This window comes from Erpetoichthys calabaricus, chromosome 5, assembly GCF_900747795.2.
Source record: "Erpetoichthys calabaricus chromosome 5, fErpCal1.3, whole genome shotgun sequence".
Classification (NCBI taxonomy): Eukaryota; Metazoa; Chordata; class Cladistia; order Polypteriformes; family Polypteridae; genus Erpetoichthys; species Erpetoichthys calabaricus.
This window is the reverse complement of record NC_041398.2, coordinates 237,602,162-237,622,261: the sequence shown is the minus strand read 5'-3', so window position 1 is coordinate 237,622,261 and position 20,100 is coordinate 237,602,162. Positions and strand designations below refer to the sequence as shown.

The 20,100-nt window shown below is 40.8% G+C and overlaps 1 protein-coding gene across 1 annotated transcript in view; it reads right to left on the bottom strand.

Annotated features, from left to right (window-relative positions):
• Nucleotides 1–19,842, bottom strand: part of dchs2 (dachsous cadherin-related 2) — a 138,310-nt gene extending 118,468 nt beyond the window's left edge. Inside the window, exon 1 of the mRNA XM_051928094.1 lies at nt 17,643–19,842. Within this exon, the coding sequence (XP_051784054.1) occupies nt 17,643–19,409 (1,767 nt within the window). The 5' untranslated portion in view covers nt 19,410–19,842. The remainder of the gene's footprint in view (nt 1–17,642) is intronic.
• Nucleotides 19,843–20,100: the final 258 nt, after the last annotated feature.

Genomic DNA, 20,100 nt, shown 5'->3' with positions numbered 1-20,100 from the left:
GAACACAGGACAAGAAGTTGGATATTGCACAAATCAGAATGTTGAGATGGATGTGTGCAGTCACAAAAAAGGACAGAATAAGAAATGAGACAATCAGGGGTAAAACAAAAGTGGGACAGACATCTAAAAAAAGGACTGGAAAGGAGGTTGAAGTGGTATGGACATGTGATGAAGACAGACAAGGAATATGTGGGCAAATCAATGATGGGAACAGAAGTATAAGGAAAGAGAAAGTGAGGGAGGACAAAGCGGAGGTGGGTGGATAAAGTAAAAGAAGGAAAAGGCTTGACTGGGGAGGAGGTGCAGGTCTGAACTGCAGAAGATTCACCAAGCACATCAACAACACATAGAGGTACAATAAGATGAAGAAGAAGAAGAAGAAGAGGATTCTTTTACTTGAGCAGATGAATGCTTCATAAATAGATTGGTGAAAGACTTCTGACATCCTTTTCCCTTGTTCATTAAAATTAAAAAAGAAAATGATAATGCCAAACATTTGTAGTGGATGCAAAATGTACTGAATTATGGGCCAAGCAGCTCTCTGAGTGGAGCTGGCACAGTATCCCTGCATTTGGGTTTGTTTTCCACCCACATCCCCAAAGATGTAAAGGTTATTTTAACTGGCAATTCTAAATTTGCTCTATTGGATCAGGTACCATGGTCTCATACCATGACTACTGTTAATTCCTGCCTTGTACCCAGTTATGTTGGGACAGATCTGCCACAGAACCCTATAGGGTTTCATTTTGTTAAATTAGACCTTTGACCCATAACATAGAGCACTATGCAGGGAATGTTCTGCATGCATGAAATACAGTATGCAACAACAACAACAGTTTATTTCTTGAATAGCCCAAAATCACTCAATGGGATTTAACAGGCCCTGCTTTTGACAATGGCTAGTCTTGACTCCCTAAAAAGACAAAGAAAAACTACACCCCCCCCCCCCCCCACACACACACACACACACAAAAAGGAAAAAAAAAACAAATCTTGTAAGGAAAAAAATGTCAATTCAGAGAAAGACCCCCTTCTAGGTTTGTTAGGTGTCTAATGGGTGTCAAAAAATGAGGTGATTACAATACACAAAACAGAACACAAGTAATCCTTTTCACAGAGCTAGAAGGCTAATCTATCATGGAAAGCTCAGAAATACAATACAATAGTACAGACTACTATGTTCCTGCGCACCAAGTACACACATGGAGAGAGCAACAACTCTCAAAATGCAAGAATTGATTATAGCACTCACTAAATACAGAACTGCAACTCTAGGTCCATTGGCTGAATTTACTTTCCAGGTACAAGGTTAGGGTGTTGTACCGTCTTAGCCATTATGAATGTAGCGAGAAGTCAAGCAAAATGACACCTTTAATTGGATAAGTAAAAAAAATTTTAGTTAGCCAATAAAAGGTGTCATTTTGCTTGACTTCTCACTACAGTTGCAAGGTTGTAAGCATGCTATGATGGAAGGATAGGGAAAGCAACATGTGTTGCAGACAAAATTAAAGCTCTATTTGATTTGCTCGTTTCTGTCTTCTGGCCGTGACCTTCCAGAGGTTTATTTTTCTCCTATGGCCCATTGTAAGAGTTTTTTGATTTCTCCTCCATGTCAGCTGGTCAAACAATCACATTCAGGAATCAAGAAGTTCATCTTGTGGAAGGTTGCCCGGACACAGACAGGCGGAGACTGAAGGTTCAAACACCAACACATGTTTATTCATAATTACTATTTACAATTACCATGCACAACCCAGTGCCCCTGCACCAAGTACCCTTAGTCCACACAATGCCTTTCTCTCTTCCTGACCGCCTCCACTCCTCTCCTCTCCTCCAAGCTCCGCCCTCTTCCACCAGACTCCAGCCATCGAATGGAGGGAGGTGGCCACTTTTATATCCACCCGGACGTGCTCCAGGTGCCTCCTGATGAACTTCTGCCGGCACTCCCTGGTGTGGCGGAAGTGCCGGCTGTGCACCCGGAAGCACTCCGGGTGTCCCTGGTCTTCGTCCCTCCAGCACTTCCGGGTGTGACGGAAGTGCTGACGACCAGGGCTCTCCAGACATTCAGGCGAACCCTGGCGGTGACCACGGCCCCCTATAGGGTGGAGCTTCCATTCTCCTTTCCCGTGGTCCCCATAGCCATCAGGACGGTCACCCCCTCGTGGTCTGGAGGAGGCGTAAGCCCTCCTCTGGTCCTTCCGGGCGTCCCAGCTGGGTACCACCCACAGCTGCTCGCCACAATCTACATTCTAAATCAACTGAAACTGCTATGGACTGTTTTATTTGCTTTTTTGTTTTTTAATGAACTTTAAAAACATCAAACTGTTTCTACTCAATGGATTACCATGTACATATGCCTAAATAAAATATACTATATATATTTATTTACATATACAGTATATCAATTAGATCTGGTTGTTCTATTGTCAAACTTAACGTATAAATATCTTCATTAGAAAACCAGCTTCTGATAAGAGTGAAGGTTTGTTTTGCACTTTAGTGGAAAACTTTTGCTTAACAAAACCTGGTTGATTTTTTTATTTAGTATTCTTAACATTTATTAGAAATGATCATAGTATTAATTAATGATAATAATCTGAATAAATGTAGCATATCTTTGTTTTTGTTGATTAAACTGTGGAAAGTACCTTGAGCTGCATGTAAATGTAGGATAAGGTGTTATATAAAGTTATTATTATTATTACATGAACCTCTTTACATCCAAGCAGTTAAGCAGTGCAAAGGCTCATTTACAGTTGGTCAAAGCCTTTTTGTAATCATATTCTACCAGTACCAGGCAAGAGGACAATGACCTTAATGAGGATGCTACAGCATAAATTGGATTTGTCATATTACATAAACACCAAAAGCATTGGCTGTGCCTGCAAAGTCTTTTCTGTACAAAGACAGCTTTGTTCTCAGAAAAATAGGGAGTATCTATGTCATCTCTTGAATCTATGAAAGCTTTTTATTCTGACAAGTGGACAGACAGCGTCACACATGTCCGGCCACATGATAATCTTTTTCTTTTGTTTGCTGCTTTTGGTAAGTAAACACTTTTCATATTTTTTTCCCCAAAAATAAATTGTTTTATGTACAGATAATTTTCAAATATCAAACTTTTAATACCACTTTATATAGGACAGAACACAAAGAGAACCTACAACTGTAATTTCAAAATCAAAGTAAACAATAATCAACCCAAATCACAATAAAGTAGAAACTAGCTTTACTCTCTCCAACAAGACATCCTTCAAATTATACAAAATTATATTGAAAAATATTGTCTGACATGTTTTTACATGTATGTTTTTAACCAGTCAAAAAGAAATCTCTTGTATGTAAATGTAAAATGCAGATTCAATGTTGTGAGATTCAGCACAGTTGGTGCCATGTATGGTTTGGACTGCCACACCTCTCAGCTAGTCTACACCTGGGGGCTTGTGGGGCACACAACAATACCAGACACAAGGCGTTTCATCACAGCCATCGTCAATCATCAGACTACGTTTTAGCACTCCACCCTGTTAAAGTTTGGGTTTAAAGGATGTAGTGATGCAGCTGTGGCTTTTTTACTTTATTTATTAAATACTAGCTGTGTAAGCCTGTACTGTAAAAAGTCTGAGGTCCTAGAAACTATTGAAATTGTCAGAAAAAAAACTGAAATGTAGAGATGTCAGGTAATTGAAAGGAACTACTCTGGGTGTAGGATTCTTTTTGCCGACGTGCTTGTATCACTTGTGTATTAGCGGTGGGAGGAAAAGTAAAGGGATACCATTTTGCCGATGTTAGTGGCTAAGCCACATTCTCTTTCTTCTGAGGTTTCATTTTGCTGAGGTGCTGGCCTCACTTGTGTTATTAATGGCTAAGTGAGTTTTCTGTTTCCTCGGAGCCCTTACCCCAACTCCACCTCTCACTTCCGGGCCGGACAGCCAGACACACTTCCACACGTAGACGTTTATTTATAAGACTAGCCGTATAAGCCTGTGTTGTAAAAAGCCCGGGGTCCTAGAAACTATTGAAATTGTCAGAAAAAAAACTGTAATGTAGAGATGTCAGGTAATTGAAAGGAACTACTCTGGGCGTCTTTATCCTAGGAGGTTTCGTTTTGCCGATGTGCTCGCCTCACTTGTGTATTAGCGGCGGGAGGAAAAGTAAAAGGGATACTGTTTTGCACTTGTTAGCGGCTAAGCGACTTTGTCTTTCTTTTGAGTTTTCGTTTTGTTGATGTGCTCGTCTCGCTTGTGTTATTAAAGGCTAAGTGAGTTTTCTGTTTCCTCGGAGCCCTTACCCTGACTCCACCTCTCACTTCCAGACCGGACAGCCAGACACACTTCCACACGTAGATGTTTATATATAAGATTACAAAATTAAAATAGAGACTATATTTTTACCAAAAGGCTAGAATAAAAAACAGTTTAATTGAATTAGTATATGTGAAATTGAAAATTTGAACACATTATATTACAATTTACATTTAGAATTATACAGACTCCGACTCCTGTAACCCAACATTTGTTCCTAATTCCAACACCACAGCCCTGGCTGGGACCAGTAGGACAGCAAGGGATTTGATTTTGTCTATTAATTTGATAGCTTGTAATGTGTTCTTTCTTATGATGTCCCATTCCTTGTGGTCATTATTTTGCTAATAAAATATCTTATTCTGGATTATTGTTGACCTCATAGTTGTCACTCTGGATTAAGGGATGGCTTGGGAGTGCCCAATAGTGTAAGGAATGCATTGAAGCTAACTAACAATCTCTTGAGGCCCACCAGGGTCTTGCTGCCTTATTTATGATTAGAGCAGACTAACTTTTTTTTTTTGGGCAGTTGTCTTTTTTAAAATATGTGATGCTATTTGCGCCTGTGGGGAGTCCAATAAAACTGGAAATGGGCTCTGATCTCCAAAGGTCATATGAGAAGACAAATTTGACCTCTGGGATTAACAAAGTATATTAAAAATATACATATATATTAATATTATGAGTCAAACTTGTTTTGAATGTAGCCTAGCTAGTTTTGGTTAGAATAAGAGGAAAATAAAGTAAAGGTTAAGTGAACTTTTATGAATTATTAGCAAATATTAAAACTTCTGTATTATATCTAATTCTGAAAAGGCACATTTGAAATATCTTAAAGCAAAGCATTAAATAAAGTGGAAAAAAAGTGTTGATGCAGGGTTGTTGAGGAACAATGGTACAAATTTTAAAGTACTATAGTGACCTCAGGGTGCAGACCTGAGAGGGACATGTTCCTCAGGGGGGTCCGGACTACCCAAAGATGTGTGAGTGAGTTGATGTGCTGTCCGGTGGCATGTATGAATGGACAAAGCAGCTGGGAGCATGCGTTGTCACTAACGACCTGAATGGTGTGGCATAATTGGCACTGAAGAAGCTAAATGGTCCTTTTTTGGGCCACTCACAGGCAATTGGCAAAAAAAGGCTAATTCCATTCTTCCATCTCTCGCAAACCCACTGGCCTTTACAAGTACACTTTCTACAGAGATCTGACAATAGAATTGTGAGATATATTCTTAAATGATGAGAAAGGAGATAAAAAAAGAAATTATCCAAGGAAAGTCACTTCTATGACTCCTTAAAGATAAGAAAAAAACATGATAGTGACAATTAAAACAAAAACAACAAATAGCAAGTAGCCTCTGGAAAATAATATTACTAATAACACTAAAGATGATGTGAAAAGGATCTTTCTGATTCTTAGCATTAACAGAACAGCCAAGGAGGAAATCAATTAAGTTGGGAAGAGTAAGGATGAAGAAAAACACGCAGAAGAGGGAAGAGCAAGTACTCCATTTAGGCTCTTTAGTGAAAAAGTTAGTAATGTGAGTAGCTAGAGTGGATTAGTATTTTAGTATTTTTGTTAGTAAAATAACAGGGTAATTATAATGCAGAAATCTGTTAGATGATCTGCTGTACAGGTGCATCTCAATAAATTAGAATATCATTGAAAAGTTAATTTACCATATATATTCGCGTATGTCAAATCAATCATAAAATCAGACCCTGACTTATACACCCTTTCAAAAATACAATTAATTTTTTTTTTTTACATCTTCTTGCCTCCTCCAATCTTACTCAATTTCCCAGGCAGATCGAATTTTGTTGCAGCAGCGCAGTTACCGATTTCTTTCGCCACTTCAACGACTTTTTATTTAAAACCAGCTTCATATTTTCTTCTGATCGAAAGCTCCATCGTAGATAAGGGATGCTCTTACGATAAAGGTGTATGGGGGTATGAGACACAAAAAACACAAATCAGTGCAAATGTCGCTTCGAAATAGTTTGGGTATTACTGTGTGGTCACGTAGGCACAATACATAGAAATAAAAAGGCCGTGTGTTCCGTGGTTACTCTCTCAGGTGGGCATTAGCATATCATAATCTTTGGGACCAATAGTGTGAGTTTTTCACAGTCGACTTATACGGCCAACATTATAAAATACCGGAAATTATACGGTAAAATCAAGTCCCGACTTATATGCGGGAGAACTTAAACGCAAGTATATATGGTATTTCAGTAATTCAATTCAAAAAGTGAAACTCAAATATTATATACAGGTATCTGCCAATCTATACAAGTATCTGCAAGTTCAGCAAATTGTCCCTCAGTGCAAAAAATTCTAAGCACCACTCACTTTTATAAAAAACATGTTTCATTTTCATTGGATCAAATTATTACATTTTGCTTATGTTTTGAAAATTACTATAATAAAAAAGAAAGGTAATTTCAGTCAATTCACTGCTTAACTTATTATTGTTTCATGTTACTGATGAGACTGAATAAATTCTTTCACTATTTTAATGTGATAAAAGCATCAACTTTTCTAAGCTTTACGGCAATTTAGTTGTAATGCCCCTTTATATGAGGTATTACGGTAGTTAAGCGGCACACATCTTCTTTTTTTTGCATATAAACAGAGAGTAGTAAGGCAGACTTTAACAGAGAGGCAGAAGACCGTAAATATTAGCCTTTACATTTAAGAAAATTAAGCAAAAAACTGAGAAAAAGAAAGCAGTGAAGTCGTCCTGTGTAATTAGACAAACAGCAAGAAAAGCTACTTTAATTAACTCAGACCATGTTTGTTTTAAGTACAGCAGCTTAAATTTTTAATTAGAAAAAGACAAGATAAAGAAGAATTTGAAATTGCTGCTGAGTAAACAACCGGCTTGTTAGCTTAACAGCAAAATTTGTCTTTGAATTGTAAACTTGTTAAGCATGTTAGCCTTTCATAGATTTGTGGCTTTTTTGTAAGGGTTTGTACTGTGTTTATTTTTTGTTTGTGTTTGTTATACAGTATTCATTTCGGTAAGAAATGAGTACTGCATTATTAAAATGGTAATCCATATTTATAATGACACCTTGAGTATTAGGGCGACACAATGGTGCAGTGGTAGTGCTGCTGCCACGCAGTAAGGAGGCTGGGGATTGTGCCTCGGGACCTCCCAGTGTGGAGTTTGCATGTTCTCCCCGTGTCTGTGTGGATTTCTTCCGGGTGCTCCAGTTTCCTCCCACAGTCCAAAGACATGCAGGTTAGGTGGACTGGCAATCCTAAACTGGCCCACCTATGTGCTTGGTGTGTGTATGTTTGCCCTGCGTGGCATTCTGTCCAGGATTTGTTCCTGCCTTACATCCTATGGTAGCTCCAAGAGCCCCCTGGGACCCTGTTTAGGACTGACCTTAAGAACTAGGAATGTCAATTTGGTACACTGGAAAAAAAAAATCATAAAACGGTATAAAGAGTGCACAAATTAATTCATGGCCCTGCCTAGGATAAGTGGCCTGAGAAAATGGTGTGCTAAGGCCTCATCTTCACGTCACCTGGCTGAAAAATATTTTTCAAAATTCACTACACAAACCGTCTTCTTACCAATTATTCATATTAATTCAAATCAAATTGGTAACTATAAAGCAATTGTGCATTTTTACCTCTTAATCTTGATAAACTAATTTCATTAGAAACATTTGCATTGCATGGTCTCCAAAAACAAGCAAAGCTGCAAGTCCTGAGGACTTTATCTGCAGCATACTGTACGAGTTGGATTATACCGTAAAAGCAGAGAACAAATCCAAACTAAGATCAAAGATAGCACAAATAGGGGATATAATCCAGCCAACTATTATGAATAACACAATTCATCTTAAGTGAGCAGCCTACATGAAAATGTACATGCTGCCTTCTTAGAGCTTTTAACTCCATGTGACTTGACCTTTATTTAGTCTCGGAAAACCAAAAGGAATGCAGGGGAGATACTGTATGACACCTGCAGAAATTATCAAATATGTTTTTCTTTGTTAGAGTCTTTTACTTAAAATAATTTCTTCTTTTTTATTAGTCCAGAAGAAGAAAAAGGAGTGCAGGGGAGATATAACACCTGGATACTTTGCTCTCCATAATATGTGGGACAAAGACACGTTTTTCCTTGATTTAGCCCTCTGCTGAACAGTTTAAAATTACAAATCAAACAATTCAGACACTGTGATGAAAGTGCACATGGCAGACTTTCATTTAAGGAAATTTGCATACATTTCGATCACATAACCCTTTTTCTACACGGCCCCTCCATTTCAGGGCACCTTAATATTTGGGTCAGTTGGGGTCACGTGTGTTTGTAATTCTTTTGGGGTATTTCACTGCTTCTTAAGATGCCTCACTTTAATTTAAAGGCAGCTTACAAACGGAAGAACAATAAAGAGAGTGTCACATCCATGCCTGTTGCGGACAGCTTAAAGACTCAGGTGATGGCAATTTCTCATCTGAACACAGGATGGTGCTGTTTATTAACATTTTGTCTATTGCTCCCTCTGTAGACCAGAAGATTGATGGCTTTACTACCCCTTATGTCACTTCTGGGGTACAGACAACCCACAGATCACCTCCAAGGACCTGCAAGAACATCTTGCTGCAGATGGTGTATCTGTACTTCGTTCTACAATTCAGCTCAATTTGCACCAAGAACATCTGTATGGCAGGGTGATGAGAAAGAAGCCCTTTCTACACTCACGCCACAAACAGAGTCGCTTGTTGTATGCAAATACTCATTTAGACAAGCCAGATTCATTTTGGAATAAAGTGCTTTGGACTGATGAGACAAAAATTGAGTTATTTGGTCAGAATAAAAAGTGCTTTGCATGGCGGAAGAAGAACACCACATTCCAAGAAAAACACCTGCTACCGCCTGTCAAATTTGGTGGAGGTTCCATCATGCTGTGGGGCTGTGTGGCTAGTTCAGGAACTGGGGCCCTTGTTAAAGCAGAGGGTCAGATGAATTCAACCCAATATCAACAAATTCTTCAGGAAAATGTTCAAGCATCAGTCACAAAGTTGAAGTTACTCAGGGGTTGGATATTCCAACAAGACAATGACCCAAAAACACAGTTCGAAATCTACAAAGGCATTCATGCAGAGGGAGAAGTACAATGGTCTGGGAATGGCCGTCACAATCCCCTGACTTGAATATCAGAGAAAATCTATGGGATGATTTGAAGCAGGCTGTCCATGCTTGGCAGCCATCAAATTTAACTGAACTGGAGAGATTTTGTATGGAAGAATAGTCAGAAATACCTCCATCCAGAATCCAGACACTCATCAAAGGCTATAGGAGGCGTCTAGAGGCTGTTAGATTTGCAAAAGGAGGCTCAACTAAGTATTGATGTCATATCTCTGTTGGGGTGCCCACATTTATGCACCTGTCTAATTTTGTTATGATGCATATTGCATATTTTCTGTTAATCCAATAAACTTAATGTCACTGCTGAAATCCTACTGTTTCCATAAGGCATGTCATATATTAAAAGGAAGTTGCTAATCTGAAAGCTCAGCCAATGATAAAAAAAATCCAAAGAATTAAGAGAGGTTCCCAAACTTTTTCATATGGCTGTATATGATTTTACTTTGGACAATACACTGCTGGAACAGCACATTGGCACAGTGGTAGCGCTACCGTTTCGCAGACGGAGACTAGGGTTGACGTCCTCAGTTCTCCATGCGTGAGGTTTGCATGTTCTCTCCGTTTCTCCTCTTCACAGTTCAAAGAAATGCAGGTTGGATGCACTGGCGATCTTAAATTGGCCCGATTGTGTGTGTGTGTGCCCTGTGATAAACAGGGGTGCCCTGTCTAGGGTTTGTTCCTGTCTTGCACCCTATGCTAGCTGAGACAGGATCCAGCAGACTCCCTCACGACTCTGTTCAGGACTAAGCGGGTTTGAAAATGACTGACAACCCATTGCTGCTTTTCCTGTTTTCAGCAGACCAGTTAGCTGTTGTGCTCTCCAAAGCTGTTTTCACTAAAGGCTGGTTCTTACATGAAATATTATGGATAAGCCCAAACCAGTAGCTTACAATTTTTTTGTTTATTTTGAAAGGAAACACAAAGCCCAAAAACTGACTTCAAGACATTAACCTTTTGATCTAAAATACTCTTCTTTTCCAATGAAATTCAATTGTTAATGAAAATACTACACACCCAACACTAATTAAATCTTCTAAATAGCTGCCAGCATGGGTTTATGAGAGGATGCTCCTGCCAAACTTATCTTTAAGATATTTATGAACAAGCAACCAGAATAGCTGACAAAAACATGCATATGACATCATTTACCTAGACTTTCAAAAAGCCTTTCACTCGGCTGTCCCACACCAAAAATTAATTCTGAAACTGCACAATCGGTCAAAAGTTTTAGAACACCACAGTTTCTCCAGTTTTTCTTCAGGTTTAATAAGTTGAAATGCAATGAATGACCTAAAATGGTGAAAAGGTAAGCAGTAAACTGGCAGAGGTTTAGGGTTATCAAAAACTGAAAAAAGAAAATATCAGAATATTACAAATTGGCCTTGTGCAAGAAACAAATAATAACCTACAGACATTCTGCAGCAATTAAAGTAAGTGAAGCGTTGCAAGTTGAAGCAAACAATTTGCTCAGGTGTCCCAACTTCTATTACAGTAATCCCTCGCTATATCGTGCTTCGCCTTTCGCGGCTTCACTCCATCGCGGATTTTATATGTAAGCATATTTAAATATATATCGCGGATTTTTCGCTGCTTCGCGGGTTTCTGCGGACAATGGGTCTTTTAATTTCTGGTACATGCTTCCTCAGTTGGTTTGCCCAGTTGATTTCATACAAGGGACGCTATTGGCAGATGGCTGAGAAGCTATGCAACTTACTTTTCTCTCTCTCTCTCTTGCGCTGACTTTCTCTGATCCTGACGTAGGGGGATTGAGCAGGGGGGCTGTTCGCACACCTAGACGATACGGACGCTCGTCTAAAAATGCTGAAAGATTATCTTCACATTGCTATCTTTTGTGCAGCTGCTTCCTGAAACGACATGCTGCACAGAGCTTCGCATACTTAAAAGCTGGAAGGGCACGTATTGATTTTTTTATCTGTCTCTCTCTCTCTCTGCTCCTGACGGAGGGGGTGTGAGCTGCCGCCTTCAACAGCTTTTGTGCCGCGGTGCTTCGCATACTTAAAAGCAAACAGCCCTATTGATTTGTTTGCTCCTTTGAAGAGGAAGATATGTTTGCATTCTTTTAATTGTGAGACAGAACTGTCATCTCTGTCTTGTCATGGAGCACAGTTTAAACTTTTGAAAAAGAGACAAATGTTTGTTTGCAGTGTTTGAATAACGTTCCTGTCTCTCTACAACCTCCTGTGTTTCTGCGCAAATCTGTGACCCAAGCATGACAATATAAAAATAACCATATAAACATATGGTTTCTACTTTGCGTATTTTCTTATTTCGCGGGTGGCTCTGGAACGCAACCCTCGCGATGGAGGAGGGATTACTGTAATTACTTAGAAACCCTCAGTCTGTTTGGCTGTCTTTCTTAAAGCACCCTCATTGCATTTCAACTGATTAAATCGGAAGAAAAACTGGAAAAAACAGAGGTGTTCTAAAACTTTTGAGCGGTAGTGTAAAAACTGTAGGTATCAGAGGTAACCGACAAAACTGGACCTAACGTTAGTTAACTGGCAGGAGACAAAGTGTACAGAGAAGAGGAGAATGAGGTGAGCTCATCAGGGGTCTGTCCTTGGACCCTCCCATTATTTTTTCTGGTTTACATTAATGAAATTGATTCTGGTGTAGTTAGTAAACTTGTGAAATGCACAGATGACACTAAAACTGGAGGGATGATAGACACTGGGGAGTAAGCAAAAAGAATTTAGAAAGACCTGGATGAGCATCAGAACTGGACAAACACTCGGAAAATGCAGTTTAATGTTGGAAAGTGCAAAGTTCATCACATGGGCAAAAGGAACATCTCTCTATATATAATAGGGCGGAGTGGTGGCTCTGAGGCTAGGGATCTGCACTGGCAATCGGAAGGTTGCCGGTTTGAATCCCATAAATGGCAATAGGGACTCTGCTCTGTTGGGCCCTTGAGCAAGGCCCTTAACTTGCAATTGCTGAGCACTTTGAGTAGTGAGAAAAGTGCTATATAAATGCAAATAATAATGATTATTATTATTAAAAAATAATTATAAAATCCAACGTCTGTCTGTCTGTTTGAATTGTTTGACCAATTTTGAATACAACTAATCTTGTCCTATTGCATAGCCCATCACTCAGACATAAATTACGCAATAACATTACGATACATCCTTCTGTCAACAGTAATTTGGCCAGTGAAAGACCAGACGGTGTTAACGGTTGTAGATATTCTTCAGGATATTGTAAGTTGATGTTTTCATCTTCCACACCATCACCACCAACTGTTTCAGCAGAGTCTATTGATACGCATTTAACCAATTTGCCATGTAACCGATCATCAATTTTCGTGTTAATTCATTTGACTTCATTGTTTCTCGGTGCTAGGATTGCCCGTATACTCATTTCTTCTGTGATAACCCTTCAGGATGAAATTCTTCAATATGATTTGGACATAATAAGTCTTCTTTTATTGGGAACTTAAAGTGAGGAAAACGTTAAAATTTATAAGAGCTGAGAGTGCAGGAACTGTGACTGACAAAAGCATTCACATCAGTGAGAGGTGAGAGGACCGCAGGCGTGAGCTGTTAACAGGAAATGGTTGAGAGGAGGGCGGGACTTGAAAAATTCTCTTGGCAATACAGTGATCCTTCGCTATATCGCGCTTCGCCTTTCGCGGCTTCACTCTATCGTGGATTTTATATGTAAGCATATTTAAATATATATCGCGGATTTTTTGCTGGTTCGCAGATTTCTGTGGACAATGGGTCTTTTAATTTCTGGTACATGCTTCCTCAGTTGGTTTGCCCAGTTGATTTCATACAAGGGACGCTATTGGCAGATGGCTGAGAAGCTACCCAGCTTACTTTTCTCTCTCTCTCTCGCGCTGACTTTTTCTGATCCTGGCATAGGGGGATTGAGCAGGGGGGCTGTTCGCACACCTAGACGATACGGACGCTCGTCTAAAAATGCTGAAAGATTATCTTCACGTTGGCTACCTTCTGTGCAGCTGCTTCGTAAAGTGACATGCTGAACAGTGCTTCGCATACTTAAAACCACGAAGGGCACGTATTGATTTTTTTATCTCTCTCTCTCTATCTCTCTCTCTCTCTCTGCTCCTGACGGAGGGGGTGTGAGCTGCCGCCTTCAACAGCTTTGTGCCGCGGTGCTTCGCATACTTAAAAGCTAAACAGCCCTATTGATTTGTTTGCTCCTTTGAAGAGGAAGATATGTTTGCATTCTTTTAATTGTGAGACTGAACTGTCATCTCTGTCTTGTCATGGAGCACAGTTTAAACTTTTGAAAAAGAGACAAATGTTTGTTTGCAGTGTTTGAATAACGTTCCTTTCTCTCTACAAACTCCTGTGTTTCTGCGCAAATCTGTGACCTAAGCATGACAATATAAAAATAACCATATAAACATATGGTTTCTACTTCGCGGATTTTCTTATTTCGCGGGTGGCTCTGGAACGCAACCCCCGCGATGGAGGAGGGATTACTGTAGTCTTGACTCTTCAAGATTTTCAGTTATAATAGAGGGATAATAATAATTAATAACCACCTCAAAAATGGCAACTGAATCAAGGTCATGTTAGCCTGTGAACTATACAAACATGCTTGGTTCCAACAGGACAAATTTATACAACACAAATTATATATGCTCTAACATAAAAATATACATCACATCTCTCACAAATATTCAAGACACACTTACATTGACCCCACACAATTAAAGCCACCAATACATACGCCCTACCAACCTTGGGAGTGATACACTGGTCACAAACAGACCTGACGCAGCTCTAAAAGAAAACGTGAACACTGCTGACAAACACAAACACCACCACCCAGAAGCAGCCATAGAACAACTCGCTCTTCCACGTGTATGTCATAGATACAATTAATTTACAAAACACACCAGATTAATAATTAAAAAAAAAAAAAAAAACTTCCACACAGAACAGCATACATCAACACGATACAAACCAACAGTTTATGCAGACACAAAATACACACCACTTAACTTCCATGGTAAAGACAACATCACAGAGAACATAACATCCATCCATCCATTTTTCAACCTGCTGAATCTGAACACAGGGTCACGGGGGTCTGCTGGAGCCAATCCCAGCCAACACAGGGCGCAAGGCAGGGAACCAATCCCCGGCAGGGGGCCAACCCACCACAGGACACACACACACACACCCACACACTAGGGCCAATTTAGAATCGCCAATCCACCTAACCTGCTGTCACGGATGAGTGGGGACACTGCCCGGCCGGGACGCCTGGACAGTCCCCGAGTTGGACGAGACTTCTCCTCGGCCACGAGAGGGCAGCCGCCCGGGCCTAATTGGGGGCCACAGGAATGGAGCCAGGACACTCACCACTGTGAGAAGACGTGGCCACCGCCAGGGGGCGCCCGGACAGTTAGGGAGTCCTGGATGGCAGCATTTCCGCCACACCAGGAAGTGCTGCCGGAAGTAATCCCAAGGGTACTTCCAGGTGCTCTCCTGACACTTCCGCCACACCAGGAAGGGATGTCAGGGGGAGCACCTGGGGCTCATCCGGGTCATAATAAAAGGGGCCGCCTCCCTCCACTAAGAGAGCCAGAGTTGGGAGGAAGAAGACGAAGCTTGTGAGGAGGTCGAAGGTGAAAGAGAAGAAGAAGAAGAGAAAGAGAAAGAAGAAGAGAGAAAGAGAGAGAAGGTTGAAGGTGAGAAGAGAAGGAAAGAGAAGAAGAAAGAGTGTTGGAAGAAGGCATTGTGGTGCTGAAAGAAATAAAAGAAGTGTGTTTTGGACATTCTGGTGTCTGTCTGTCTGTGGCTGGGGTATGCTTTCCACACTGTATGTCTTTGGACTGTGGGAGGAAACCGGAGCACCCGGAGAAAACCCACGCAGACACGGGGAGAACATGAAAACTCCACGCAGGGAGGACCTGGGAAGTGAATCCGAGTCTCCTTACTGTGAGGCAGCAGCACTATCACTGCACCACCGTGCCACCCAAGAACATAACAACCACACAATTTAAAACACAAGTATGGGCCCCGGAGACAATAATAATAATAATACATTTAAAATAATAGGCGCATTTCTTAACACTCAAGGTCACCTGACAATGAAATTAAACAACAGTAATAAGATATAAAAACAAAGAGGACATTAAAATCAAATGGCAGTTTAAGTACAGACGTAGTAGCAAACATCAAAGATAACAGGCAGTAACAGTGATGAATTCATAATTTTTTATGCCAGTTGGAGGGCAGTTTTAAAATGTGTTAGACACCCTCATGAGCTTGATCAGCCTTTCGTGGATAAGACTGTGTCAAATAGCAGGATATTCCATGGTGACATGTTTAGAGAGACAGAAGGGTTTATGCTAGCCATACAAAATCAACTTATAAACATGAGAAAGTACAGAAAATATATTCTTAAGGATGCCAACATTACAGACAGCACTTGCAGATACTGCCATGAGGTACAAGAAACAATCCAGCACACCACATCAAGGCTGTCAACTACTGACATGGGCAGACAACCAGCTCAGACACAATCAGAACCAGAATTCACTTTATTGGCCAGGTACACTAATGTGTACTAGGAATTTGTCTTGATAGTAGAGGTACAACATACAAGAAAACAAAAGATAAATATATGAATATATAAAATGATCAAATATGATGCAGCATACAAGGGCAATACAAAAAATGAAAGAGACAGTAGGATTAAAATGTCCAGGCAGTCTAGTGTGCAGATAGCAAGATAGCAAACATTACACATCAAGAACTACCGGTAGTAGACACATACACGCCAGATCATAAGTACAGTCATTCATTTTCTAAACCACTTAGTCCTGAACAGGGTTGCATTTTGGGTTTATTGGGGAGGGGGTTTGCTGGAGCCTATCCCAGGGAATTAGGCAGGAACAAAACCTGGTTGGGGTGCCAGTCCATCACAGGGTAAATACACACTCACATGGCCATCGCCAATCCACCTAACCTGCATGTCTTTGGACTGTGAGAGGAAACCAGAGCACCTGTAGGAAACCAACATGGAGAGAACATGCAAACTGCACGCAGGGAGGAATCGGGATGTGAACCCTGATCTCCTTAATAATAAGTACACCTCACCACAACACTAGAAAATGCCACAAATAAACTATACTGGGGCAGAACCATACTGACCAACAAAAATATCCACAATAACACAGCAGACATAACACTGGCAGACAAGTATTTTAATTGATTTGTTCTCCTGAATTTCTTCATCGTTCCTCTGAACTGCTTCAATTCTTTCCTTAAATGGCACCCAAACAGAAATGAAATGTGAAGTGAGTGAGCCAACAGAAGACCAACTAAGTCAGGGCCTCAAACTCCAACCAATTTCACTCCAACCAGTTGCTTAATAAGGTGCTGATTCTTGTTAATTAAACCCATTATTTAATTTCATGGCTTGTTGCTGCTCTCATTGTCCAATAGCAGACATTTCTGAAATTGTTGATTTTCTCTTTTTCTAAGGGCACTGTTAAAATGTTTTGTGGACCTAAGCAGAAGAATATTCCTGAGACCTTCACCATTCTTTATTTTCAGATATTGTATGATGGTCACAGTTTGCTGGTCCTATTTTGGCTCATTCTGTATCTCATTAATTGTTTGGCTGCTAATTAAGGAAAAAGAAGCAATTAAGGGGGCCGACTCTTCAACAGCAAGTCAATTACAATGAATTCAAAAGAAGATAATTAGCAGCAAAAACAGGTAACTAATTAAGAAAAGGGTCAGAAGAAAAACCTGCAGCCACTGTGGCCCTCCAGGACAGGAGCTGGGGACCCTGTTGTACTGGGATAAGGGGTTTGAAAAAAAATGATTGACTAAATGAATCTGATTTACTCAAATCTGCTCAAAATAATAAAAGGCCATTGTAAACAAGCTGGTATAATCAAATTGAAATAAATGGTACCCATTTAGGTTTAGCAATTTATACTCAAAGTATACCTTAAACAGAGTGCTTTTCACCTCAGCACGTGCACTTGGATTGATAGAATTTATTGTACAATGAAAATCCACCGGCATTAGCCGGTGTCAGTTATTACAGAAATAAACTATAATGAGGATAATAAAATTACATCAAATCACATAATACGTTAAATGTATCTTTAACGCACAACACGTGCTTACAAAATCAAACATCTTACCTGAAGAAAACAGCCATCGACAGGTGAGTGCTCCTTAACCCTGGCTTTATAGACTTGTCTCTCAAAGACTGGTTCATTGTCATTGATGTCTCCAACCACGACTGTAACAGTGGCTGTCGATGACAAGGTTGGGTGTCCAGAGTCAGTAGCCACAACCACAAAATGGATGATGGGTTCTTCTTCATGATCTAAGTGAGATGCTGTGGTTATCAGGCCAGACTTGGAGTTAATATTAAAATGAAAATTATGAACAATGTTCAGAATTGCATAGTGGACAACAGAGTTGATTCCTTCATCTGAGTCTTTAGCGTGAACTTGGAGAAAGGCGGTTCCCTGGGGTACATCTTCTGATATATTTACTGTAAGCTCTTGGTGGTCAAACACTGGAGGATTATCATTGACATCAGTGACCTTAAGTAGAAATATCTCTTCACTCCATTGAATTGGGGTTCCATAATCAGAGGCAACAATCTTAAGCTCATATAGATCTGCTGTCTCTCTGTCTAAATTTCCATTAACACATAGAAAGTAAATTGAACCTGATGTTGTCTTCAAAATAAATTGACCGTTTCCACCTTCCAGGGACACCTGAATTTTCTGGTGATCACCAAGGTCTGGATCGGACACTGATATCCTGGCAACATAGTCCCCTAGTGCAGCCCCTTCAGAGACCTCACAGTCGCCAGACTCACTCAGAAACATGATGTCAATGGAAGGGGCATTGTCATTGACATCCAAAACTTTGATGAGGACAAATGTACTACCAAGCTCTGGCTGAGCACCATCATCCTGTGCTTGAACTATCAGCTCATGGTATGGCTGAGTCTCGTAGTCCAAAGGTTTGTTCAGAGTAATAAGGCCAGTTCTGTTGTCAATCGCAAAAAGCTCACCTGGATCACTTTGCCGTCGGTTAATCCAATAAAAGATGACTCCATTGTTTCCAGTGTCTTGATCAGTAGCAGACACCTGACAGACAGAAGTGGACACTGGTGCGTTTTCCCAAATATATGTCAGATATTCACTTTGATTAAACACCGGGGGGTTATCGTTTTCATCCAAGACATTAATGTCTACCCACATACTTCCCATTTTGGAGGGGCTTCCACCATCAAATGCCTCCATTTCTAAAGAGTAGAAATCAGTGACTTCCCTGTCCAATTTTCCCATCAAGATAAGACAGAGGTTAAGGGCATTATTATCACCTCGTTTATATTCTAAGTTAAACATGTCTCCTGCATTTCCTTCTGTTATCTGGTAACCCTGGGTGCTAAATGGCCCCTCATCCAAATCTATGGCTCCTTCAAGATGAAATCTTGTCCCAGGTGGGCTCTGCTCGGAAATATTCAGTTGTGTCCTCTCCCTGGCAAACACAGGGGAATGGTCGTTTATATCAGTAACCACAATCTCCACCTGGACCATCTCTCCAGCTAACGTGGCTGCCACAAACGCGTATCTGTCCACGCTTTCTCTGTCCAGCACCTTCGCAGTAGTTATGATCCCGGTGTCTCCATCAATCTCCAGATCGCGAAATACATAGGAATCTCTGCTTTCAGAAATGAAAAATCCACTACTGGTCGTCTCTTTTGGGAGTCCGGCTCGTATATCACCCACTATAGTCCCGACTGAGAGTCCTTCTTCTACGGACAAGCTCAGGTTGTGGACCTGACCGGAGCAGATATGAAGGAGCGCAGACAGGAGGGCACACAGATACGGGCTTCGAGACATTGACACCTGAGGCCGACAGCGTCGGCTTGTCATGTTATCCATCTTACTGGTCAGACAACCATAACATCCTCGACTTTTAAACTGTTTCCTTCTTCTTCTTCGAGTGGGTTGAAGAATGTTGCGCAGTCGGTAAATCCAAACAACCGCCGCTCAAAACTGCAGCGCGCTTGGAAGTTGCGAGGTGCGCGCTCAGCAGGTTCAACAATCTCGCGTTAGTATTAACGGACTAGCAGCAAATATAAAGTGGCGTCGTCAGGTCACGCATCAGCGCTTCCACAATACGTTTAGTTTCTTTCTTCTCGATGCCCTCTTCCCGAGCTTACCTGCTTGCAAAGTGTCTGCGTAAAGTTTGCCAGTGGAAACTCCGAAAATGATTAAGAATGCTTTTTAAAAAAGAGACAGCGTAGCGCGTGAGCATTGACCACAGATGGCGCGCCGTAGCGGATTGAAGCTCAGCCTCAGCTAAACTCCGCCGGCGCCGCAGTAGGGGCGGGGTTAGGGGCGGGGCCACCTGCCTAGGCGCGCACAACGTTCTCTGTTCGGCGACCGCTCACTATTGTATTACACACAAGAGGAGGGTCGCCGAAGAGGTAAATTGCTGTCACAGTTGTCAGATTTGGTGATTTCTTCACTCTCACTTGGGCTATTTCTAAATCTGTCATGCATGAAATTGAATGGTGTGACTCCTCATTTTGGGCTATTTTTCTTGAAACTGTGCGCGACTTTGCAAAGA